The following is a 27,299-nucleotide window of genomic DNA, read 5'->3' as shown; positions in this document are numbered from 1 at the left end:
TCAACAACCGCAGTCCGACAGGACATAACCAAATTAGTACAGTCGATATTCCAACATTTCAAAGTCAGATGTAAATAGTATTTCTGCCAAATTTGGATGAATTTGGTAGGATTGCATACAGACCGAAAGACAGGTAAGGTGTGATATCGTCTTTTTTCACATTCAAATGGACCTGGTTTGAACGTTTGCTGTCTTACATGTACATCCACTTTAATATACAGGATTGCTTGTTTGTATAATGTCAGTTCTGTTTCTATTCTTGTTTTTTTGACATTTCAGTCCACGGGTCGGTTTTCGAGAGGACTGTAAATAGTGTACTCACAAATTGTATTTTACGCCGCCATGCATCGACTTTCTTGCTAAGTGTACACAGAGTGGCGACACTTCAAGATGGACTTTGAAAATTCATGGAGAATAGATGTTAGAAGGTTGTCTGGTCAGTTTTCTGTTAAAAACAAGAATGACCAATCATGAGATACCCAGTATTTGCAAATAACAGTGAAGGACCCTCGAAGTCATAATAAATCTGCTTTTACACCATCTTTGAATAAGACTTATCGTTATATCAAGGTATAGAATGAACGTGGAAGAACGAATTGGAAAATGAAAACGTACACAAAGATTGTCGTAATTAATTAATTAATTAATTAATTAATAGATAGGTTTGAAACTTAAGTCTCGCAAGTTGCGCATTTATAACAATACGTGTGTGCCAAAGGTCTGCAAGGTTTCAGCGTTGTTACAGGTAACGTCTGCAAGTCAGGTCAAATCTTGTTGACCGTTGCCGACATTAGATTCAATGTATATCTAGGGGCCGACGCTAAAATGTGTTTAAGTGTAGGACTACCCGACGTCAAAATAATCTAATACGCCTAATCGCGTCCAATCCGTAGCGATCCATCACATAAGTCATGAGTGCGAAAGACGCCTGCCATTATTTTTACTTGTTAAAGACGTGTATAGTTTAGGTATTCATGCTAGTAAACTTATAAGAAAAAGGGGACAACATACAAGAAGTAGCATAGCCTCCGACTAATGTCGTCGCAAAGACCGTAGGCACAACACAGACCGCCCACTAATTATGGCACTAACTAATAAAATTGAAATGGGAATAACATCTTAACTTTCCTCAACTTTAAGATTTTCGACAGCTTAATTTTTGTGTTGTGTGAAGCCTGAAGCACAACGAAGGCCAGGAATCGGAGTTAGCAGACAAAATTGTCGGAACTGAGCGAGCGTAAGCAAGCGGAGTAATACCAGTGAAGAAGGAAGAAATAATCGTGAAGAGTGTGACTAGCATACAAGTCATATTGATAAATAACTTCCATTCGATAGCCACTCGTAGATTTTCGTTTTAGGAGCAGTTACTAAGATAAAACTCGGTTTATCCCAAATCCATAATCTTTTGAAAATCATATTGCCAATGTTTATGTGATGTATGTTATTTATGGCCCGTTTATTTGTGTGTCGTTGTAAGTTTAAGCAATAAAGCACACCCAGCGATGGTATACCACGATATTTTGACCAGTTCACGACATATATGCACGAGCGATAGCCAGCGCATATATGAAGTGAAATGGTCAAAATCGAGTGGTATACCGTCGCTGGGTGTGATTTATTGCTATTATATCATAACAGTATATTGAAATTCTGGCATGGAACGTAATAAAAGGACTTTTCCTCAGGCCGAGAGCTAGTGCGCATGCCAGCCGTGGTACATCGCCAATATACCACGGTTCTTTTCGCGTCTCGACCAATCAGATCGCTGTATTTGCACCATCACTATACTGGTATGATATAATTTAACATATACAACAGATTGAGAACAACTTCGGAAATTTCTGTACCAGAGATAGTAAAGTTTTCTTTTAACCTTCACGTTTGCCGGCTTATATTGCCAATTTTGTACCTCGTATGTAGACTTGTACTGACAATGACTGTATCAGCGCTCTATGCAAGGTAGTGATGTCTGCCAGGGTTCTGGATATTGGGTCCTTTTTTCGAAAACATTTCCAAAAGCCAAAATTCATAACTCTCAACCCCAAAATAATTTGATAATAATTTGATCACCCCTTGTTAAAAGATAACCTTCGACCTTATTTTCATCTTTGACATCATCACTTGATGCTGGACCACTTCTAGTATATTGCCGATAAAAGTAATGTAGGGCTCCAAACGAAGTATTTGAATTGCATTCAATTGCATTAAACTGAATTGAATTGTACTGAACTGAATTGAACTAAATTGAATTGAATTGAATTGAATTGGAATTGAAATAAATTGAATTGCACTAAATTGAATTGAATTGAAACTGTATATGAATTGATATCAATTGAATTTAATTGAAATGGAATTGAAAATGAATTGAATAACATTGAATTGAATTTAAATTAAAGTCGAATTGCATAAAATCGAATTAACTAGAACTGACTTGGAATTAGAATTAAATTTAAAATGAGCAAAATTGAATTGAATTGAAATAAATCGAACTGGATTTAATTGAAGTTAGAGTTGAATAGAAAAGAATTTAATTAATTACAAAAACATAACATTGAATTTACTAAGTTCTTACTTTCTCTTCTACAGAGATGTACATTACCACAGAAGCCATGGTCAACGCCAGTAACACGACGAGTGGCTTTAGTCCACCACTTAATCTTGTCATCGGCAATCAAATCAACATTAACTTGACACTAGCTCTTATAATGATAGCGATGGGATGTACGATGACCCTGCAAGAAGTCAAACAAATTCTGGTCAAACCAGTCGCCATCACCGTCGGGGCGCTGTGCCAATTCGGCTTAATGCCTACTTTGGGATTTGCTTTGGCTCACATCTTCAAGCTCACACCAAATATGGCTATTGGTACTATCATTGTCTCCTGCTGTCCTGGTGGACTGGCATCAAATTTCTTTACTTACTGGACGGAGGGAGACATCACCCTCAGGTGTGTAGTTCTCGAACACAGATACTTGCAAAGAAGCAAATGAACCTAAAACAGTGATATGAGTTATAGGAAGCTAAATCGAAAACTGCCACATCTTACTTGAATTTATACAGGCTATTTGGTTAATGTTACATGATATTTCCAAGCTAGTTTATCTCATCAAAAGACTCAGGGTCTCAAATTTCATGTACAATACCTAGCCCGATTAAGATCATATTCCATTCTCTTTGATAAGTATCTAAATAGACTTCTACAGTCTCAGATAAAGTTTTGAAATGGAAATTAAGTAGTCAAAGTTTACAAAGTAAGAATCTTTACGACTTGAAAGAAATGATTTTAGTCATTTTTACTTCTGAACATTTCGAGAAAAAATCTATAATGTCTAGTGTACAACAATGCAATGTCGAGTATTGCTCCAATTCCTTATGTGCGTTCTTTGCTGACTTGGTGCTAAAGATTTTATGTCTTATTCCAGTGTGTGCATGACGACTGCTTCCAACATTCTGGGAATTGGAATGATGCCATGGTGTATTTACCTCTATTCCCAAAGCTGGGCCAATCTGTCCACGACTGTGCTGCCACAGACACGGGATATCATTTTATCTCTCGTGCTTCTGTTTGTGCCCGCTGCAATCGGAATGCTGATTCGCTGGAAAAAACCGACGCTCGCTCGCAGGCTTGCAATAGTAAGCGACATTACGAACTTCAGACAAGAAAGCTGACATCAGATTAACTCGAGGATTAGTAATTGATATCTAAACATTTCTATTTTCCCGTTGCCATGTCAATGCCGATCAGTTTTCATTTTAGCTGCATATTGCTCTCGGATAAGTATTGTCGATGGTAACATTTCTTCTAAGACAAATAAAATTTGACATCACAAATTATGCGAACACTGCATGTCTAACTCCCGTCTTTTGTACATTGTCTACGTTTAGGGACAGGCTGTCACATCTTGTAAAATGCAGTCAGAGTACATACTATTTTCTGCTTTGAAAATTTCGGAATTTCGATCACTAATGCATACTCTGGAAAGAACTCCACGGTTTATTTTCTTCTTAAAAAGTGCCACGGCTGCAAAAGGTTTCTTTGCAGCAATTTATACTGGAGCTGCTTTATTTTAGTTCATTGAGTCCACGGTCCTATAGATCTTCCCTGAGACAACGTAGCAAGCCTATGAGCAAATCAACACTTAAGTGACCTCTGTGGGAAGGAGCAGCTATTTGAAACTTTCCAGCCGGATATCTCAGTAACGGATGTGATATTTTCATCTAGATTAAAACTATTGATTGTTCTTCCTTCCAGATACTGAACCTCTTGGTAAACGTCGGATTAATAACTTTTGTGGTCATTTCGGTATTAGCATTCCGTCCCGTCTTCATGACGTCATGGCGGCCATACGCAGTGGCCATCATATACCCCGTCGTCGCGTTTGCTCTTGGCTACTTCATCGCTTTTATCTTCAAACGCAACAAGTACCAATGTCGCACCATCGCCTTTGAGACCGGTGTTCAGAACAGCGCCCTCGCTCTGAGCCTCATCAACCTCCTCATTTTACAGAATCAAGGCGCAAGTGGCGACATCGCCGAAATGATGGTCGTACCTCTGATTCACGGCATCACGGTATTGACGGAAGGTTTCTCCATCGTCGGTTGCTATTGGTTTCACAAAAAGGTCATTCTCAAGGAAAAGGGATTCAGTCATGGCAAGACAGCTGAGAAAGACAAGAACCCAACGAGAGAAGCATACCAACTCCCGGAAAAAGAAATTAGTGACGGATTCGCAAACCCAGGATTGCCAAATATGGTTGACAAAACGGTTCAAACCGATCTTTAGTTTTGAACAACTAAGACGAGACGACTGAAAAATTGCCGCAACTACTGTTTTCGTATAATGTTTTACACACAGACACTAAGACTCACAGACTCACAGACACACACAGACACACAAACACAGACACACATACATACATACATATATATATATATATATATATATATATATATATATATATATATATATATATATATATTCACACACATACACACGAGGCGATCAACTTCAACTTCAACTATATATATATATATATATATATATATATTATATATATAATATATATATATATATATTATATATATATATTCACACACACACACACGAGGCGATCAACTTCATTTGCTGTAGGCCTAACTCGTTACATTTCTATTGTTCTCCTTCCATTTCTGAATTACTAGTTCTTATACTACTCTATAAATCAGGCAACGTAATCTGTACGTGCATTATCATGTCAGATTTAATTGTTGACAATTGGATAACTGTCTCGACTAGATTTTGTTGGCCAACTATAACATTTCATTTCGTTAATAATGCGTTGTATCAGTAAAGACAATACTTTATACTCCAAAATTCTTCAAGAATACCTTAAAGGAAAAGATAATTGTTTTTCGAGATCAAAAATGATGAAAATATTACGAAAAGTTTCAGTTACATTCGCTTCAGGTTATGCTAAAAGTGCCTATACTTTGGTCAAATTTCTTTAAAATGCCATACCACATTTATAAGTCTCCGTTTACCTAATTCGTATTTACTATGGACGTTTTAGAAATAAAAGTTTTAGCATATATGACTGACAGTGATTTAGCAAATTATTCCCTGACATGTGATTTTAAACAAAATATCGTGTTACGCTTATTTTAATTTTTGGCTGGTAAAAAGAATCGAATCAAGCCTATACTTTTTTCGCCAATGGCGTTGCTCTTTCCTCAATGCTAATTCACCTGTAAAATGCATTTGTTTCATTGCACTGCAATCACGGCCAGTCTGTGCAATCTATGCAATCTACAAGTAATGGAACCTGGCCTGCCACCGCTCAGTATAGTCATCTATAGGATTTATATTCACAGTAATCTTTTATTGTTTGGTCATCCGCCCACTTCCGTTGTGGTCTTATAATGTTGACGCTAAGGTGAAAATTAAACCCTTCAAAAAAGTTAACAAAGTGTGGTTGTATTTGTTGCGTCTTAGTATGAAAATCCTTAGTGTTTGAAAAATAGTACTTCTGCTGAATGGAGAGTTTAATTACCTGCAAAAGAGAAATGTATCTGTCCTTTGTGTACATCAATCAACAAATGAGATTTTATTCACGATACATTTTGAATTTTAGCGGCAAACTGAATTTTGAATGTACAGGTACTCTATTCTGGATAATATATTTATTAATTGATTCACTTAATGTTTCAGCCACTTTGACGACCTCCCGGGTAACAACCAAAAGGTCGATGCTGTTAGTTCCCTTACAGAGACTGCGCATTGTAATTGGCTATAACCCTTACAAGGTATTAACCACTGACAACGTGATCTATGAGAGTAAATGACATATGTGCAGCGATACAGTTTAGGCTATCACCGAAACGACGAAGAGCATTGCAGCCTTGAATGTATATTTTATGTATTTCAGAACTCAGAAAACTTCGGTCTTAAGTCGCACCAGAAAAAGGTAAACCACCGGGTTGATTAAAATAATAATTATAAGGCGCAGCCAGAGTCGACTTGACGCCACATTTGCTTGAGACAGTTTAGGCAAAGTAGTTTAGGTCATGTTTTGACGACCTGTCCACTGAATGGCACGCCCGTTGACTGACGTAAAATCCAACAATAGAAAGTATTTTAAACGTCTGTCCAGAAGAATTCACTCGGCAAAAGCCAGGAACTTCATGCTGAGGCTGGTAACTACTGCTGTACTCACAGTACTGTCTAACAGATAAGCCGAAGCTAGTACTTGGGCCAAACAAGACGTTTAGATCTTTCAAAGGTAAGTGTTGTTTTGTTGTTTGTTTCCACGTGTGTTGATATACCAATAACTTGTACTCACACAAAGTATTGATCTCTCTCTCTCTCTCTCTCTCTCTCTCTCTCTCTCTCTCTCTCTTGTCTATGTCTTAAGCGTGAGATGATCAAAATGGACGATTTCTTCGTAGGTCGGGCGGCCACGTAAGAAATAGTGGATCTTAAGGGACTGGTCAGTTTCTTCAGCCGGGGGGGGGCGATGGATTCATGGGGGGGTCCCCCTGTTTTTGACTTTGGTGACAGGGGGTCACCATGTTTTGAAATGCCCAATAGGGGGGGGGGGTCAGTGTGTTTTTGAATTTTGACACAGGCTCATCATTGCCTAAAATGCTAGCGTCAGCCACAAATTTCATCATTCAGTTGTATTTTTCGGCGCGCCCTTCGGGCGCGTAACTTTAATAATCAGTCATAAAGAAACTGACCAGTCCCTAAGCGTTCAGTAAAATTTCAACGGAAATAAACTACGAACATTTATATACGTTCGCCGAACACGTTGGAATGCGCTAGTAAACCTCGGCCACGTCATATTCCTGTCGTCAGTCAAAGTTTAAATATTGTCGAAACCTCGTTATGTTCACGTTTAACAACACACGTTGATTCCAGTTCGACCAGCATGCTATGTTTCGACATGGTCACATTCTCCGGAAAGAGTTTGTGTTATGTCTCCGCCAAAGGCGCCGTGGCATGCATGCTAATAAAATGGTGGTGAAACAGGGCTTACTCAGGCCTACACTGATGAAAAACCCCGTAAATTTCTTTTATGTATACGACGTGTACGTGTTTACCATATGTAAAGTGTATGGGCACACAGTCAACAAACGAATACTGCTAAGATGTACACGTTTCTCACTGTGAACCTGAAAAGTCTTTTGTCCTTTATATCTTAACACGCGGTCAAGGTAAGAGACATCAAATGAGGTCGAATAATAATTATCATTCATGGTAACTATGAAATTTACCAGGTCCAAGGAATATATCGAAAATGACAAAGGCAATGGGATCATCTTGAACCACGAAAATAGTGGTGGTACCAGGTGTCCGGAATGGGTAAGCGTACCCTGCCAGCTAGCTGCATCCGTCAAGATTGACCCAAAGCAACAAATCCATTGTTATTTGGTGAATTCACCAAATTACTCCAGTGACTTTTGACATAATAAAAATACCTAGGTGCCATGGCTTAGCGTAGGGCCATGTAATGAGTTTTTCGAGTGAAGGGAAACTGTCATTTGCTCTGAACCTTACATTTTTATGGAAATATTTGGTTTAAGAGTCGATTTCGACTGATGTAAAGTTCCCATGAAACCTTGCAAGGCAGTGTTAATAGATGTGTGCTTGTAACTCTCACAATTTAGGGAGCCGTCATTATATACGACCGGAGGAGGACGGTAGAATTCTTCCAATATCAGCAAATATTGTACAGGTATATGGTTTGCGGTACCTTGACTCTGGAGTGTGAACTACTCAATCTTTGTAAAAGTCTATCTAGGCCTACACGCTCAACTCAGTTATCTAATAAGTAGCAAAACTATTCTGTATAAGAAGATCACAGCATCAGACTAAAGCTGGAGAAGACTGAAGATCGGTTAACATTACCGTCACCGTGCAAATTTGAGAAAAAGTACTCCAGCAGAAGTATTGTCTACCGTGTATTCCTTAGGGAACTTGAAGAGTCACGTTTGCCAGACATCCAGTGCAATAATCATCCAGGTGACCGGTTTTCTAGAGTGAAAAATGTACCCCTTTTTTACAGGATGTAAAGAAAAATAGCACACTATTTAAGTGTTCAGTTGAAACTGATGATCATAAACATATTTTTATGCATCCGGTATTTACATTGAACTCGAAAACAGCATCACTCGGCGCAGTGAAGATTGCTTACTTAATATAATGAAATCTCTGTTTTCATAGATTTTTGCGTTTCAATATTATGGCTAATGCTTCAAATTAAGATTGGTAAGTGTATGCAAATAATTTTTCGAATGTCAAAAATAAATATCACTTAATTTCATTGATCCTTTATAAATCTGAATTATTCACCCATTTTTACGTTTGATAAACAATTAAAATTTGATCATGTACAAGTGTCGAAATGAAGGCAAAGATGACGAATAATTAGCACATACATAAGATTAAACGCTGGTAAGATTTGGTCGACACTTGAAAGTTATTAAAATGACTTACTCTTAAGCAATCATTTATTTACCATACGGGTCAGGTACGTCGCGGTTTGTAAATAGAATGTTAAAACGACCTTTGTCAAAGGTTTAGATGTACATTTTGCGATACTTTACTCAAAGAAGTGTTCATTTTGCGATAGCTGTCTAATACAAGGTCAGAGATTAAGAATATGACTCGCAGCACTTGACCTGTATAAACCAGACTGACTCAAAATTTACAAATGCTGGATTGAATCTTGCAGCGGTCAAAAATACCAGATCATATAATAAGCTTAAGTCATGTGGAGGGTAAAATCTCTAGCTCATTCCCTAAAACATTAAAAAATAACAAAAAAAAGGCGAACGTATACAAGTGAAGCGCAATATGCAATGATATACAGATACCTTCTCATTGACTGTAGCTACATTTAGCTCATATCTGGTAGCCAGAAATATCTAGCTCCATGATATACAGACCCTTGAACAATCCTATTTAGCTCATCTGTGGACCAGATTTACCAAGCTTCTCATCCATATACGTGTCGAACGCAATATACAATGTTTGAACAGAGTGGTACTATCAGTTAGTTTTCCGTGTTTTGTTTATTTCCTTGTCATCTACAACAGTCAAAATGTTCGAAATGTGTTGCTGTCTGAACTGCGAAATCAGATACGTACCCACTTTCTTTTAAAATCACAGGACTACAGAATTTACATAACGAACCACTCGCGGCTACGGGCCAAGAAACAGCCCTTTTCAAGTAAGCAAGCAAACAAACAAGCACCTCTAGAAATCTCGTTTTTGAGCCAAAACGTTTATACAGTAATTCTATTCTTACAGGTCTGTATTGCTAGCACAATGTGCAAAACCTTCTTTCACACCAACGTTTTGATCATTATTTCAACGAAGCCCTTCTGCTGCTTGACAAACTGTTCGCTTAAACTTTAAGGCATTTGAAACCAAGTTTTAACAGACAGAGGTCAGTACAAGGTGCCCGCAATATGACCTGCTTTTTCCTGTTGATACAGTTCCTATAGTTCTTTCCTATGATATATGCTGGTGAACAACGACCTATTATTATGCAAGTTGCATTTCGTTTAGGACAATCACATGACAAGAACATAGCATAGACTATGTTTTCACGGTTGATCAACTCTCTCATCTTGACACAATGTGACCTAGGTCGGTATTGTACTCCATCATATATATATGCGAACAACTATGCATGTAATGACCGTTCTTTCCAGACATGAAATTTTCTTCATATCTTTCTCAGATTTCAATGCTTGCAATGAGCGTAAGCTTTTCCTATTTCGAAATAAGATAACCTAGATCTGATACTACTAAATAATTGTTTTGTCTCTTTCAGTCATGGATACCACTACCATGGAAACCGCTCTTAACGACAGTAACGCGACGGGTGGATTTGCCCCTCCGGAAAATCTCTTAGTAGGCAACCAGATCCTTATCAATATTACCCTTGCCTTCATTATGATAGCGATGGGCTGTACAATGACCCTGCAAGACATAAAACAAATTCTGGTCAAACCCGTCGCTATCACTGTGGGGGCGCTGTGCCAATTCGGCATAATGCCTACCTTGGGATTTGCCTTCGCTCACATCTTCAAGCTATCACCAAATATGGCTATTGGTACTATCATCGTATCCTCTTGTCCTGGTGGCCTTGCATCGAACTTCTTCACGTACTGGACAGAAGGTGACATCACTCTAAGGTAAGTTTAATTTGCAATCACTGTGTATTGTGTGAATCGTTAAGGAGATAAAATATTATATATTTTAAAAACATTGAAAATTTCGCCAGGCTGACACAAAGATCCGTTAGTTATTCTGCAATCATTAACTTTTAAATATTTTATTATGTAAAGTCCCGTGTATTCAAATATATCCATTCTCGAATGCCTTTCTCTAAGTATCTGTGTCGAAACTAGTCTAGAATATTGGCAATGCAAACACTTGTTTGGATCCCGGGCTTGGAGAGGGTAAAATTCAAGAACTAAAATGTTATCTTGTCAATAAAAATTAACTGTTACGAATCCTGTGTACAGTCATCACAGTTTCAATTGATAAGCATATATTTCGATATTCGATACGGCTTTAAAACGTAAAACAGTCCCTCCTATATATATATAAACCAGTCACTGTCTACACATACAAACATTGCACACGTCACTGTACACACACACACACACACACACACACACACACACACACACAAACACACAAACTTAGCAGAAGAACGGAAATGTTTCATACTTTAACTTAAAAAACTCGCAATGAACCCAAAGTTTCCTTCCCAGTCTTGTTCGCCTGTCTTTCACTACTATACAACGACTGTTTTATTCCGTAATCGTCGCATGGTTTAATCGTCTATTACCTGTTTTTGTGGAAATTATCAGATGAATTTAAACATATATTGTCGTGCATGGTCACAACTTCACGCATGATATCCAGGCTATTGTTGTGTTGGCTATTGTTGTGTTTGTTGTGTTGGTCAACATATGTGGTCACTTATTTAATCAATTGAATTCCTTCGAAAGCGGTGTCGTTCTCTCCATGAAAGTTTCGTACCATGCTCACTTTGAATTCCAGACAGCTCGTTTGATCACCTCCTATAGATAGAGTAAAAATATTACTGAAATCAAGTTTGGTCACTAAGAGACTTAAACAAATAAAATTTTCAACAATATCATCGTTTGATTTCCTTCCAGTGTGTGCATGACAACGGTTTCCAACATTCTGGGGATTGGAATGATGCCCTGGTGTATTTACCTCTATTCCCAAAGCTGGATCAATCTGTCCACGACATTGCTGCCTCCTACAATATCCATCGTCATTTCTTTGCTCCTCCTGTTGGTCCCTGTAGTGATCGGCATGCTGATTCAATGGAAGCTTCCAAAGTTTGCTTACAGGCTCGCCTTTGTAAGTCATCACACAAACAAGGCTCACGAACTCATATTCAGCTCCTTATTCTGTGATTTTCTGGCAAATATGAATAATTACAGATGGCATGCAATTGTTTGACAGAAATGCGAATGCAAATTCCAGTTTCTGATGGTAAAGGTTATTGATGTTAAATTACTTAAGATATCATGATTATTGGGTATCTATTGCATATTTCATAAACATAATCAAGGGCCGTTAAAAACTTTATTGTGACATCTACACCTGTATGAAGATAACGAGTAACATTTGTCATTCTTTTCCAGGCACTGAACTTACTGATGAATGCCTCCTTTGTAATCTTCACCGTTATTTATGTCGTTGCATTCTTCCCCATGTTCAAAGAGTCCTGGAGACCATACGCAGTTGGTATTCTGTACCCACTTACAGCGTTCGCGGCCGGCTTCCTGGTCGCCTGGCTCTTCAAACGAAACAAGCATCAATGCCGCACCATCGCTTTTGAGACAGGCATCCAGAACAGCGCCCTCGCACTCAGCCTCATCAACCTGCTTATCATTGAGAATATAGAGGAAGCCGCTACCCTTTCTGAGATGGTCGTTGTGCCTTTATTTCACGCTATATTCTCTGTGACAGAGGGCTTTCTGATTCTCGGTGCGTACTGGTTTTACAAGAGGGTCATTCTGAAAGAAAAGGGATTTTTGAAAGAGCACAAAGCAAGAATGGCTAAAGCCAGACAAGAGGAATTTAAAACTGCTGAGAAGAAATATGAGGTTGGTTTCATTAACCCTGCCACAACTCAGATGGAAGATAAAGGCGCCCAGACAGGTTTCCCAGATGACGGCTACTACTACTGAACATTCAAAACTATCTGGCCAAGTTAAGTCGCGAAAGGAATTCTTGGAAGTTCACTCATTGGACAATAAATACCATTTGGACTTTGTTTTGCTCGTTTCCTTCCGAAGAGTAGGGCGACAAATCAGCGATCATATTTACGTAGCAGTGCTACAGCATTTAGCCAGGACAAGTATTCAAGAAAATCGTCAAAGTCGGAGCAGTGAAGTCCCATTGGTATTTCAAGCTTTCGATACCTATATACATCCATTACAGCATTACTCAGATATGTGTGCGCAGAGGTTTGAACTTAATCGTCACCACATGAATGCAAGCGAAAAAACTGTAAATACTAGCCAACAGATAGACTTAACATCCGTAGCGCTTTGACGCAACATCAATAAGGGGTAGATATGGTAAACTATATGGCGGGACTTTTGACAATCTTTAAATGGGGGAGGTCATCGGAATTGCGCATGTGCGACTTTCTTATTTAAAGCAATGTATGTAATGGACGATATGTGCTTATTACATAGCGTCAACATAGCTACCACGGTATACTTTTACAATACACATTATGACCAAAATGTTTCAACATACCTTGGATATAGTGTGTGCATTGGTCGTATGGGTCCAATATGACCTTTGAGCGCAGTTCCGACTACCATCTCCCTTTATAACGTTTAACAAGTCATAGTCTGTCGTTTAGTAGTAGTAGTAGTAGTAGTAGTAGTAGTAGTAGTAGTAGTATGTTTATTGTAGTGACATGTAATTACCAAAGTATATAACTCAAAGAGAAAAATACAAGATGAACTACCCAGCCCATTGGGCTTATAAGTCACTATGAAATATATATTCATTCAAAAAGTCATTGCGGGTGCTATATAATTAGAATACATTGACAAATTACATTTAGAAACATCATAATATAAAACAAAGAAATCTAACAAATCACTGATTACAAACATACAAAACATCTGTTTTGTGGTGTGTTACCTACAAAGCGCCCTCAACCTCGTTATTAAGGTCAGACAATATACACACCTGTATTATTCATAAAGTACAGATTCATTAGTCTATAGCTGACGGATTAATTGATTTATTTACAATTGTGACATAGTCCGACGATTGCTTAGAATTTTACCCTTGAATTTAATTGTGAGGACTGACAATGAACTGACCGACAGTAACCTCCTGCACGGGGTGCATCTTCTCCCTTGTTTATTTTCGTGACCTTTGAAGTAACCATTCATCCTCTTTTAGTGAATGTATTGTTTCGACAACTGCTTAAGTCATTAGCATTGACCGGACGCTATGTTGACAGATAGTTTCAGCCATGCTCGGCGTTGAAAGATACTTCCATCCTGTTAACCTTGTACTTAGATGGGAGCGACATCCCTCACGTATACCAAAGTCATGACAATATGCAGATCTTTACTCAATATAAACTGTGCATTTTAGTGTGTTAGGCGGAGAATGCCAGAGACCGTTTAAAGGGACAAAGTCTGCCATTTTTCATGAATTTTGTTTGATACGAGATACTACTTATATAGTTTGACATGTTGAAAGATACTGAATGAATGGGTGACCATGCATTTTTCAACTCGGTTTTAGGCATGATACATGAGACCATTGCGAAAATGAATTAATGGTCATGACCATTAATTCATTTTCACGATGGTTTTGTTTAATTTGTCTAAAACGAAGGTCGAATATATGCATGGTCACCCATTCATTCAGTATCTTTCAACATGTCAAACTATATAAATAGTATCTCGTATCAAACAATATTCATGAAAAATAGCCGACTTTGTCCCTTTAAGGAGAACCTGTTGAGACGCACTTCCCTCATCCGACTAGCCACTGAAATGTAGACGCTCTGGAACTTTGACGTATCGACTTCAGTAAGAAGCCCTGCCTGTTTGACTGTGGTGGACCATGTCTTTGTAGACGACCGACCTTTCTAGACATCTGTAAACATGTACACGTATCGCGATTAAAGTAACCTAATCATGATGTACCACTCGCCTGTATGTGCGTTATTACCGACCCCGTACACAAGCAATCAGAATAGCAACGACCACCACGAACAATGGAGAGACCGTGACGTAACGGAACGATTTTGTCCAAACGACCACTCGACCAAGCCACGTTACACCATGATATCACCTGTAGACTTGCACAACTTTGTTGCAACAGCCTGCCCTAAGGGCTTACAAGACATTAAAACACATTTACAGTAAAACGAATTGAATAGGCGAAAATACATAGTGTGCTTTTCTCCATTTACTAAGTATTCATTTGCATAAATATGTTGCTTAGTGAGATTGTATTGCCCAGAAGGACTTCCACTTTGTGTTGTACGTTGATTGAATCAGATAACCAGATATGAACTGAATATGCTCACGTGTTTTACAACAGGTTCATTAATAGTAGTACGCTTCACAGAACAATAAGATATATGTTATCACTATATGTAGCAGGTTTTTTTCAACTTCGCACAGTACTCTCAGAGTTTAATCACTAATTACAAAACTTTATGTAATATGCAAATGAGCTGTTAATTAACTTGACACTGCTCAATACTTCATGGGACAATTGGATATCCATCAGATCAACATTTGTAGCACGTTTTATTTAATTAAATGCTGTAATTTTAGAGTAATGTCACTAATTACAAAGTTCATTAAATATGCAAATAAACCCTAAATTAACTTGACACTGTTTAATGATTCATAGCACAATTAAATATTTATCAAATCAATATCTGTAGCACAAAATTTGGTGCCGTAATTTCAGAGTTATATACCTAATTACAAAGTTTATTAAATATGCAAATGAACCCTTAATTAACTTCTCACAACTAAATGCTCTACACCACAATTAGATATCTGTCGGATCAGTATCTGCAGCAGATTTCATCACATTTGGTGCAGTTATTTCGGAGTTATATCACTAATTACAAAACTTCATAAAATATGCAAATGACCTATTTGTTAACTTGACACTGCCAAATGCTTCTCAGTACAATTAGATATTTATCAAAACAATATCTGTATCCAATTTCACTGACTTTGGTGCCGTAATTTCAGAGTTATATACCTAATTACAAAGTTCATTAAATATGCAAATGAACCCTTAATTTATTTCACACCACTGAATGCTTTATACTACAGTTAGATATCAGAAGGATCAGTATCTGCAGCAGATTTCATCACATTTTGTGCAGTTATATCGGAGTTATATGACTAATTACAAAACTTCATAAAATATGCAAATTAGCTATTTATTAACTTGACACTGCCCAATGCTTCTAAGTATGATTAGATATGTATCAGATCAATATTTGTTGCAAGTATCACCAAGTTTGATGCAGAAATTTCAGAGTGATGTCACTAATAACAAAAGTTCATTAAATATGCAAATGAGAAGATAATTGACATGACACTCACAGTATCATCATAATGTTCTGAGATTGTCATCTGTGAAACGTTTCATGAAATTTTGTGCAGTATTTCTTGATATATGTCTACACTGTCATTACCGTCTCCTTAGGGAAACCGTTGTACGGAAAAAACGATATTGCATAACTTCATTAATATGCAAGTCACACTAACGAAAATCTAATCAGTTCTTGCAAGTAGCATATGGTACCTGTGTACCAAATCTGACTTGAATCTGTTCAGGCCTTTTTGAGTTATCGTGTAAACAGACAGACAGACACACACACACACACACAAACACACTAACACACACACAAACACACACACGGACAGACAGACAGACATCGCTATGACATTAGCCCACGTGTTTACACACGTGAGCTAAAAAGACACAATCAGATATGGCCTTCACAAAACAATTGGTTGAATGCTTTTTTACAGTTCATCAAAAATCTGAAACTGAAGTATTTTCTCACACGATCTGCTTTGGCGCAAGGGCAAGGATGTATTATAACAAAGATATACAATTAAAACTTTCAGTAAAAAACCCAGCAATTTTCCAACCTTTAACCTGGGAAGCAGTTAGCAGAGGCTATGACTTTTGTCAGAAAAGAAATGAGTTGTATATAACCTGAAGCTACCGTTTAGTTCGGCAAAGAAAACTGAATCTTTCTTCTTACAAAGAGAAAAGCAAATGATAATGTCGTAGTTACATAATTATACTTTCCCTGGTTCATTGTCAGTTATTTTCGTCGTCAGGGAAGATCGCTTACCAAAGAGATGGAATGAATTGATAAAGTAAAGATTCAATTACATTGTGCCCCGCTTTAGGAGGGACAGTAACTGTATGTAACTGTTGATTATTTTTTCCTCACGTGTGTAAACACGTGGGCTATTGTCTTAGCAATGTCTGTCTGTCTGTCCGTGTGTGTGTGTGTGTGTGTGTGTGTGTGTTAGTGTGTGTGTGTGTCTGTCTGTCTGTCTGTTTACACGATAACTCAAAAACGCCTGAACGGATTCAAGTCAGATTTGGTACACAGGTACCATGTGCTACTTGCAAGAACTGATTTTGGTTAGTGTGGCTTGCATATTAATGAAGTTATGCAATATCGTTTTTTTTCACACAATGGTTTCCCTTATGGAGACGGTAATGACAGTGTAGACATATATCAAGAAATACTGCACAAAATTTCATGAAACTTTTCACAGATGACAATCTAAGAACATTATGATGATACTGTGAGTGTCATGTCAATTATCATCTCATTTGCATATTTAATGAACTTTTGTTATTAGTGAGATAACTCTGAAATTCCTGCACCAAACTTGATGATACTTGCAACAAATATTGATCTGATATATATCTAATTATACTTCGAAGCATTAGGCAGTGTCAAGTTAATAAATAGCTCATTTGCATATTTTATGAAGGTTTGTAATTAGTCATATAACTCCGATATAACTTCACCAAATGTGATGAAATCTGCTGCAGATACTGATCAGACTGATATCTAACTGTAGTGTAAAGCATTTAGTAGTGTAAAATTAATTAAGGGTTCATTTACATATTAAATGAACTTTGTAATTAGGTATATAACTCTGAAATTACGGCACCCAAGTCAGTGAAATTGGGTCCAAATATTTTTTGATAAAAATCTTGTACTGAGAAGCATTTGGCAGTGTCAAGTTAACAAATAGGTCATTTGCATATTTTATGAAGTTTAGTAATTAGTGATATAACTCCAAAATAACTGCACCAAATGTGATGAAATCTGCTGCAGATACTGATCCGACAGATATCTAATTGTGGTGTAGAGCATTTATTTGTGTGAAGTTAATTAAGGTTCATTTGCATATTTCATGAACTTTGTAATTAGTGCTATTACTCCAAAATTAAAGCATTAAATTGATGAAACTTGCTACAGATGTTGATCTGATAAATATCCAATTGTACTGAGAAGCATTGAGCAGTGTCAAGTAAATAATTAGCTCATTTGCATATTCCATGAAGTCTTATAATTAGTCATATAACTCCGAAATAACTGCATCAAATGTGATGAAACTGCTGCACATACTGATACGACAGATATCTAACTGTGTTGTAAAGCATTTAGTAGCATAAAGTTAACTAAGGGTTCATTTGCATATTTAATAAACTTTGTAATTAGGTATATAACTCTGAAATTTCGGCACTAAAATTTTGTGAAACGTGCTACAGATATCGATTTGATAAATATTTAATTGTGCTATGAATCATTGAACAGTGTCAAGTTAATGTAGGGTAATCACTCTAAAATTACAGCATTAAATTAAATAAAACGTGCTACAAATGTTGATCTGATGGATATCTAATTGTCCCATAAAGCATTGAGCAGTGTCAAGTTAATTGACAGCTCATTCGCATATTAAATAAAGTTTTGTAATTAGTGATTAAACTCTGAGAGTACTGTGCGACGTTTTAAAAAAACCTGCTACATATAGTGATAACATATATCTCATTGTTCTGTGAAGCGTACTACTATTAATGAACCTGTTGTAAAACACGTGAGCACATTCAGTTCATATCTGGTTTTTCACTATTTTTGTGCCCAAAGTAGAATGTACTTGGAGACAGCTATTCGTCCCTTCAACTTGTCCGCAAACGTTCCTGATCAACCGCTTGTAAACTGTTGTAAAGGACAGTTATGAAGCTCTTTGAGTAAGTAAAGTTTTAAACGTTTTAGTTTTGTGAAAATATAAAATTTGTTTTTCTCCAGCTGAGTGAGCACGCGTATCGCAGACATTTTGAATTCAAAATATCGGTAAATATTCAGTTTGATAATATGTTTCTGTTGTACCAAGGTCTTCATGGTACAACTGATATTTATTCTTGATTTGGTTAAGGGTGCTTGAAAGTGTCCTTGAAGGAAGGTCGACTAAAAGTTCTAGGTATTACAGTTTCCAGGCGCATACTACCTTAATCTGAACTATATTTTTTTTTGTTCTATACCCATAAGCATGTTGAGGTATACTGTATTCCGTTTGTCAACTCAGCATGTACATATGTAAACTCCACTGTTAATGTTTACAAGCGAATTCTGGTCTGGACTAGAATTCGAATGTAAACAATAGCAGTGCATATTTCACGTATACATTCTGTTTTTCCGTTTTGTTACTTTCTAGGCATATAATGGGTTATAGTAAGCATAGTTATGATTTCTTAATGTTTTAGCTTTACAAATTCTTTTTATAGGTATAGTTATCCTAATTATTCGTCACTTTTGGCCCACTGATTAATTCGATGTCTTTTTTACGTACAATGTGCTTGTCCTTTGATACATTCAGAAGTATGATAACATAGAGCACATGATTAAACTGGAATTACTTCCCTTAGGTCAAAAAAGTAGAAATAAATGATTGTATTTTCAATCTGAAATAGTTATTGATTCAGTGAGAGTTATACTTATGGATAAGTTTTCAGTTTCGAAATGCTTTAGAATGATGCACTCACCTTAATGAATGCTCCCAGTGTAACGTAATCGGAAAGTCAGGATAGATTAGTTTTCTTGATTGAGAGAATTCCAGCTATTAATTTACATGCATGCTGCTGCTATGTCTACTCTATCTTACTTACTTACTAGTATATCATACTTGTGTATTGATAGCGCTAACACAGCAATCTGATTGGTCGAGACGCGAAAATAACACTAGTATATTCGCGAAATAGCACCGTTAGAACAAGTGCGAGGTACGGTCTCAGCAGAGAAAAAAATATGTGTTTGATGTTTCATGCCAGAATTTAAATATACGGATGTAATATGGGAGTAATAAACCACAATCAGTTCACGACATATATGCACAAGCAATTGTAAGTGTATATAATATAGAGTGAACTTGTCAAAACCTCGTTGACACCCATTGCTTTTGTGGTACATTGCTTAAATGGAATATTTTTGTGAACTGAATGCGTCTTGTGACTTGATCTATTGTGTTGATATAATCTGTGTCCGAAACGACATTGTTTATCACTTTTAAAGATATATCATTGGTCTGGATTCTTCATACACTGTGAAGAAAAATTTGTAGACGTCATGTGTACTGGACGGGTAGACGAACCGTTTGCAAGGCATCTATTGCAGCTGCCATATTCTCAATATGTTATCAATGCAATTTTTCGTCCCTCCGTTCCTAATCGTTAATGTGTGAGTGTGTGTGTGTGTGTATATATATTACCAGGTGTATGTTGTCGCATATCATCTACAACAAAAGCTAATAACGTCAGTGCTACGTCACCATAAATGAAATGTTAGCGAGCCGGCCATGCCCAAAAAGCTGTCTGAGGTCGAGTCACTTAAGGAACAAAGTTCAAAGGTGGTCTGACAATGGTTGCATGATGCCTTTCGCGGAAGATCGTCGGAGAACATGAACAGATTATTGTGAAAAGTGGCTGTTTACTGCAAATTATAAAGATCATAGATGGTACAACGTAGAATATAATTTAGCCTTTATTATGTTGGCAAACTAGTGATGAGACAGAAAGATTTTATGTAGCCAGTGAGAGAGCTAAAAAGAGGATATAAGATTAGGAACGTCTGAACAGCTATTCTGGATGAGTGATGCAAGAAGTAGGACATACATATTATGTTCTTTGTGAACTTATAGTCTAATGTACATTTAACAAACTGACTGATGCAATTTACCTAGTTGATTATTATGAATGTTACACCCCATGTTTTTGCGGGACATCGTAAACCACCGCCGATCCTCGTTCCCGTATGACAACAATTGAACAAATCTCCCGTCAATTTTCGGCTAGCAGAAGTATGCAACAACTAACCGTTATCGGTATAATATTTCGCTCACGTCATCTACAGATTCAACCAAGTTACTTTTGAAACGTTCGACCGAGGCCTGCGCTGCAAAATTTTCTCCTCGCTCTATAGACTACTAGTATATTTTGCTTCCAAGTATGTCCAAGTTTCACTTCGAATGATCGACGTGCCTCGCGGCGGCATAGCTTCAGAGCTGTGCAGTCGGTGAGAGGTCACAAGCCCGATGTTTGGCAATTTAGGTCAGTGTGTTTTCTGGTTGGGTCTTTCAGGCATGAGTGATTGGAGATTTCTAAAAGACGGTATTTGTCAATCTTAATGGAATCCACTCGAAATGAATGGAGTTCACTGAACTATGATGTTGTCGGTGCTCCATAAACAGTGTAAACTGACACGACTCCATTGAATTACGCTTCATTTATTTTTTAAATTGTAAATATCTCGTAGGCATGGCCGAGACTCACATTTCTCTGAATGTCAAAAATCAATGTTTTATTTTAGGAGCGCACCCTACATGCTGATCATCTCACACAAAAGCTTATATATTATCGTTCTAACAATATTTGTATAGCTTCTTTTTCAAATAATACCAATATGTGTCGCCAATGTAGATATTTAAGATTGTTTAGAAAAGTAAATTGTAGTCTCGGGTAGAATATTTCAGCGAAAACCAAATCATTCGACTTTGTTCACTCTGTAAAATCTAAATCTATAATAGTCTGTGCCGGATCAAACAGTTGGAAGCTATCGAAATTTTGGTCTATATATATGATTAGGATTGCCTGATGAAATCTTTAAACAATGTTGCCCATTGAAGAATTTTTTCTAGTAAATAACACCTGCATTCAGATAGTACGTAAAATATATCTCTACTGCGGTCGTTTAAAGATCGTCACCTCTGAGTCACCAGCATCCGTTTTTCCAACGTGTTCTGCTGTGAAACTTAACTTGCGCCAATTGATTTGCTCTCCTTGGTCATGCGCACAACTGCGTGTATTGCACAGCTACAAACTATGCCAGCGGGCTTTCCGAGTTTATAGCTAGAGACAAAAACATAAATACTTGACAACACCCGTGCAGATTTAAAAGTTAGAAGAGTAGAATTAGATTAATCGGCTATTCTATACATTTAATTGCTGGATTTTGTTACCGGGCTATTTTGCGATTATGAATATCTAATGTGATAGATGTTCATGTCGAGTCAAACTTTCACCAATTGCAACTAGTCTTGTGAAATTAACATATACATGTATAACAATGGTTTGAACTCCTGTTTCATGAACTTTGTCCCGGACCAATTCGTGTAGCTGATGTTACCGTTATGAAAAGTGTACCCTCAACTGTATGACACTCAGTTCGCTTGTAAATGCAGAAGTGGATAGAACTCGCTGCAACATTTCGTTCGTCCGTCGTTTTTGCATTCATTGGTTGATCGTTTGCATTGCATTCATTGGTTGATCGTTTTTGCATTCATTGGTTGATCGTTTGCATTGCATTCATTGGTTGATCGTTTGCATTGCATGAGAAAATTTTGAAAATACGGAAAACGTCTGCGCCGTGCACAGGAGGAGAACAAAGTCTGGGAATATCGGTATATATAAACGGTGAGTATTATATACTTGCAAACTTGTAAAAATCATAATTTCATTCCTAGTATAGAATTTCTAGTATCTTAATATGGTGACACATATTTGACTGATCGGCGAATCGTGCAATCCGTAGATCCTATTGTCTTAAACGAATGTCGAGTAACATTGTTTTCATTTGTTGTGTGTATGGAAACATAGTGGTTCGTGAATCTTTGATGGGGCAGTGGTTTGTCATCTTCTTCACGGTACCTTTTCTCCCAACGTCACATCGTGTTCGATATTGGAAGTCTTATTGTTATTAACTACTCGTTCTTGACCGGCCTATTGCAATGATATCTGATTACTATGACAGTTATCGCATGATCATTTTCGGTGGCTGGAACATAAATTTGTCGAGTATACAGAGGCGTCATTGAGACTGATAACTTTCGAAACAAAGCAAAGTGTCTTTCCTACGATGCTTTTTTCGTTTTGCAGAACAGTTTGGTAGGTAACACGATCCTTAATTCGCTAGCGAGCAAGATGTCGGTTTCCTTTGATGTGTTGCTAGCATTGTTTCTGCATGTCAGTGATGCTTTTAAGTCGATGCAAGCACAACTTAAGGCGTATTTAAACGAACACAGAAATGAGTAGGTAATACAAGCTATATACAACCCTTCAGGCTTACCTTCAGTTACAATTTACTTCATTTCTGTAGGGTCACATAAATCTTACCAGGGTAAGGTCCATACTTCTATGTCAATTGTTCAGACGTACAGGGTTGAACTTTGCTCGGCATTGAGCCGAGAAGTCGATGCTACAGTCTGAAGAGATGGATAGCGCTGAATTTTCCCCGAAACTGTACACAAGATAACTGTAAATAAACGTTTACCTCTGCAACCATACAGCGTGTAGGTCATATTTAAGAAAAAGTCACACATTTAAACAATCTATCTGGAGATGCCAAAAATAATGTTTATACGCGCGCGCATGTGTATATGTGTAGTTTTTATAGAATTCATCGTTTTTCCACCTTTGCAATGTTACATTAACTATTCAACGTTTTATAACCAAATTCAATGAAACCGTACCAATTTTGATGACAAGCTGTACTTATTTCTAGGACGATCATGGACTTCACCACTGAAAGCGTCCTAAACGTCAGTAATATGACACGTGGTGGATTTATGCCGCCGAGAAATCTTGTCCTTGGCAACCAGATCAACATCAACATAAGTCTGGTGATCATAATGGTGGCAATGGGTTGTACGATGACTGTAAAGGAAATCAAACAAATACTTGTAAAACCAGTCGCTATCACCGTCGGGGCGCTGTGCCAATTCGGTATCATGCCTACTTTGGGATTTGCTTTGGCTCACATCTTCAAGCTCACACCAAATATGGCTATTGGTACTATCATTGTCTCCTGCTGTCCTGGTTGACTGGCATCGAACTTCTTTACTTATTGGACGGAGGGAGACATCACCCTCAGGTAAATTGCCTCTAAACATAGTATTCAATCAACTGATCGATTATAACTACCACTATAACATCGTTGAGATTTCTGACTAAACATATGCCGCTATGTTCTTAGCACAGTTACAGCGCACTTCTCTTTCAAAAAATTACATGTCAATTGCAAACAGTATGTGAGTGCATGGTCAAGAGCTACTAACACGATTGGAACTAATTTGGGATAATTGGATCTTCATATTTTTCAAATTTCTCAAAAGTGTTAGGTTCAATAAAGCTGAATGTTGCAATATTACAAATTACTCATAAAAACAAGTGTGTAACTTAGAAAGAAAAGCAGATGAGCTTACATTTGCAGATTAAAACGACCTTACTTCACCGTCCAATTATCCCAGATTAGTTCCAACTGCAGTTTGGAAGCTGAAACTTTACTAAGGAAAACTTGAGGCAAAGTGATGAAACAGAAATGCTATCGTTCAAACCTTCTTCATTTGTTTTATTTATTACCGCAGTGTATGCATGACAACTGCTTCGAATATCCTCGGTATAGGAATGATGCCGTTATGCATCTACCTGTATTCACAAAGCTGGGCCAACATCTCTTCGACAGTGTTACCAAGATCCCTTGATATCGTGATAGCGTTGGTACTGCTTCTTGTCCCGGCTGTCTTTGGTATGCTAATACGCTGGAAGGCACCAAAGTATGCCGACAAGATCGCAATGGTGAGAAACCTTTACAACTTTTAACTGATTCTCATTCAGTCTTGCCAGTGTTTTCTCTTGGTTGAGCGATTTTGGAAACTGTGCATTTCTTACTATTTTGTTCCCTTGGAAAATGATCATAATGTGAAATCGCTCATTGCGAATTTTAAAGACAGGAACACGTTACCCGACAAAGGTGTTACGCTTGAAGGCGATTAACATGTTGCTGGTTATTCAGCTTTCCACGTGTGTATGATATTCGATGTAAATGCGTAAAATAAAAAGCCTACTGTGCGTTAAATTTCTCTAAACAATTTTCAGAAATGCGATTGGAGAACTTGAACACATATTATGAATGCCGAATTTCTTAATAATGTCCATCTCTCGAAAATTAAGCTTCTATTAGATAAAGCGATCGCGGGAAAACACAGCTGTAGTCACATGGTCTAAAATCTGTCTCATTCCCCTCGAAATTCAAGTGTCGCCGTCCTTTTATGAACGAGGTACATATCAATTTGCCCATTCTATGAACATTGAAAGAAAATACTCATTAGACTGACTAACATTCTATTAAAGGGCCATTAGGTATATTTTCTACTCCCCCGAATATGTTGAATCACCAATCATTTAGCTTGTTAACAAAGTGTATATATGTGTAAAATGCACTATTATCGCCTTACATTTGAATTCTAATCCGGAGCAGAATTCAATCGTCAACAATGAACAATGCAGTCTTAACATGTTCAGACTGAGTTGAGATGCTAAAAACTGTATTTCACCACAAATGTTTGAAATGTTGGATTAGAACAAGACATTGAAAAACAAAACACAATGTGAAAAATCATCAAAAGTTACTGCTACTGGTCATACACGCATGGCCACTTACATTCACATTACATTCCCTCAATTTTTAGCTCAGTATTGCGTCGTCAATGAGAATGCGTAGCTTGGAAAATAAGATATCAAGGAGTAAGAAATTAAAACGAAACACTCATAAGTTGCGTTTTCTCCCTAGGTGCTAAACATCTTGGTAAATTTTGGTCTGGTAGTTTTCCTGACGATATCTGCTATCGCATTTACTCCACTTTTCAAGACATCCTGGCAGCCATACGCTGTAGCCATACTCTATCCTCTGCTAGCGTTCATTCTCGGATACGCCATCGCCTGGTTCTTCAAGCGCAACAAGTACCAATGCCGGACCATTGCCTTCGAAACCGGCATTCAGAACAGCGCCCTCGCACTGAGCCTCATCAACCTCCTCATCTTGCAGAACGAAGGGGCAGGGGGGCGGGTCGCGGAAATGATGGTCGTCCCAACCATTCACAGCTTCACCGTTTTAACAGAGGGCTTCCTCATTATTTTCTTGTATTGGTTTTACAAGAAGGCGATTCTCAAGGAGAAGGGATTCCTGAGAAGAAACAGCTCCGTCGAGGATAAAATGAAACTGGAAAAAGCTGAACTCTCGGAAGGGAAAGTTGACGGACTTTCCAACCCTGGAATGACTCAGATGGTGGAAAAACACGCCCAGACCGAATTTTCGAATCAAGCCGAATCGAAAAACTACGCTGACACCATGTCCAGCACTACAGCGTATTTATAATTTTAACATCTATTGCAACACAATATATATTTTTTTCAAAATAGATTACTAACGAAAAGAACAGGTCCCAGAACAAACGTCATTTAGTGTTGCTCTTCGAGAAAATCTACCAGTTAGAAGATTTTATTTATAGAACTTCGATAAAAACTCGAAAATGGCAAAATAATAATAAGCAGTGGGAGAAAAGAATCGGGCAAAAAACTGACCAACACTTACTGGATGAGGGTGTTGCCTTCATCTCAGCATTGAGCAACAACCAAGACAGGAATGTGAATCACTATCAGAAAGATATCCTCTATTCGATTCAACAGAATTTTATGGAACCGCGTCTTTACATTGATGGTAGAGACACGTCGATCTGAACTATCGAAATTGATGGTACACGGACCAATCTTCATATTAGCCGATCAACTCAGCTCGTTATCTTACATGAGCAATCTATGGATGTCATCGTTACCAATCACGCAAGTAGATTTAGTAAAATTGAAATTCAGTAAAGAAGAACTTTACTATCTGGGAGTAGGTACCAATGTAAAGACACTATTCATGAAAAATACACGATTCATCCGAATAGTCATCAGAAAAATTCAATATCTCGGAGATGCTTTCTTTTCCTTTCAGCACATGTTATGGACTTTGTATTTGAAAGTGTATTTTGCCGATAGTTTTCTGACCTGCAAAACGTATCGTGTCCCAGGATTGTTGAAAAAACTTTTTGTGTCGGAAAGCAACTCTCATGTTTGGACTTGATTTAATATAAATCTAATGGAAAATACAATGACAACGATTGTTTTTATTACCGAAACTTACAATATATTGTCGTTCCTATAAATATAGACAATCTAGTCAACGTGAGCCATCCGAGTTTAACAGTTCAGTTTTGGAGTTGACAACATATTCGGGTTTTGTTCCCATTTTGGTCAATATCTGAGGTATACTATTGACGTTTTCCATTATTTTTCATAAAAATGTCAAAATAAAGCGAAATTCCAATAAATGTAC

The 27,299-nt window shown here is 37.5% G+C and overlaps 2 protein-coding genes across 4 annotated transcripts; both read left to right on the top strand.

Moving 5' to 3' along the window:
• LOC139135886 (ileal sodium/bile acid cotransporter-like) lies at window positions 1–27,299 on the top strand. Of its 2 annotated transcripts, none has more exons than XM_070703654.1 (4): window positions 1–133; window positions 2,587–2,947; window positions 24,508–24,718; window positions 25,713–27,299. In XM_070703654.1, the coding sequence occupies exons 1-4, from the start codon at window positions 97–99 to the stop codon at window positions 26,295–26,297; spliced, it is 1,194 nt and encodes a 397-aa protein (XP_070559755.1). In that variant the 5' UTR covers window positions 1–96; the 3' UTR covers window positions 26,298–27,299. The 2 variants fall into 2 exon arrangements, with proteins under 2 accessions (XP_070559755.1, XP_070559756.1); XM_070703655.1 differs by lacking the exons at window positions 24,508–24,718; window positions 25,713–27,299 and adding exons at window positions 3,423–3,633; window positions 4,253–4,922.
• On the top strand, window positions 6,308–14,723 carry LOC139135885 (ileal sodium/bile acid cotransporter-like). Of its 2 annotated transcripts, XM_070703652.1 has the most exons (5): window positions 6,571–6,758; window positions 9,650–9,710; window positions 10,320–10,683; window positions 11,680–11,890; window positions 12,178–14,723. In XM_070703652.1, the coding sequence occupies exons 3-5, from the start codon at window positions 10,322–10,324 to the stop codon at window positions 12,724–12,726; spliced, it is 1,122 nt and encodes a 373-aa protein (XP_070559753.1). In that variant the 5' UTR covers window positions 6,571–6,758; window positions 9,650–9,710; window positions 10,320–10,321; the 3' UTR covers window positions 12,727–14,723. The 2 variants fall into 2 exon arrangements, with proteins under 2 accessions (XP_070559754.1, XP_070559753.1); XM_070703653.1 differs by lacking the exon at window positions 9,650–9,710 and having other exon boundaries at window positions 6,308–6,758.

Source organism: Ptychodera flava, chromosome 6 (genome assembly GCF_041260155.1).
Source record: "Ptychodera flava strain L36383 chromosome 6, AS_Pfla_20210202, whole genome shotgun sequence".
Lineage (NCBI taxonomy): Eukaryota > Metazoa > Hemichordata > Enteropneusta > Ptychoderidae > Ptychodera > Ptychodera flava.
Note: the sequence above shows the minus strand (reverse complement) of the source record. Positions and strands in the feature narration are given on the sequence as shown.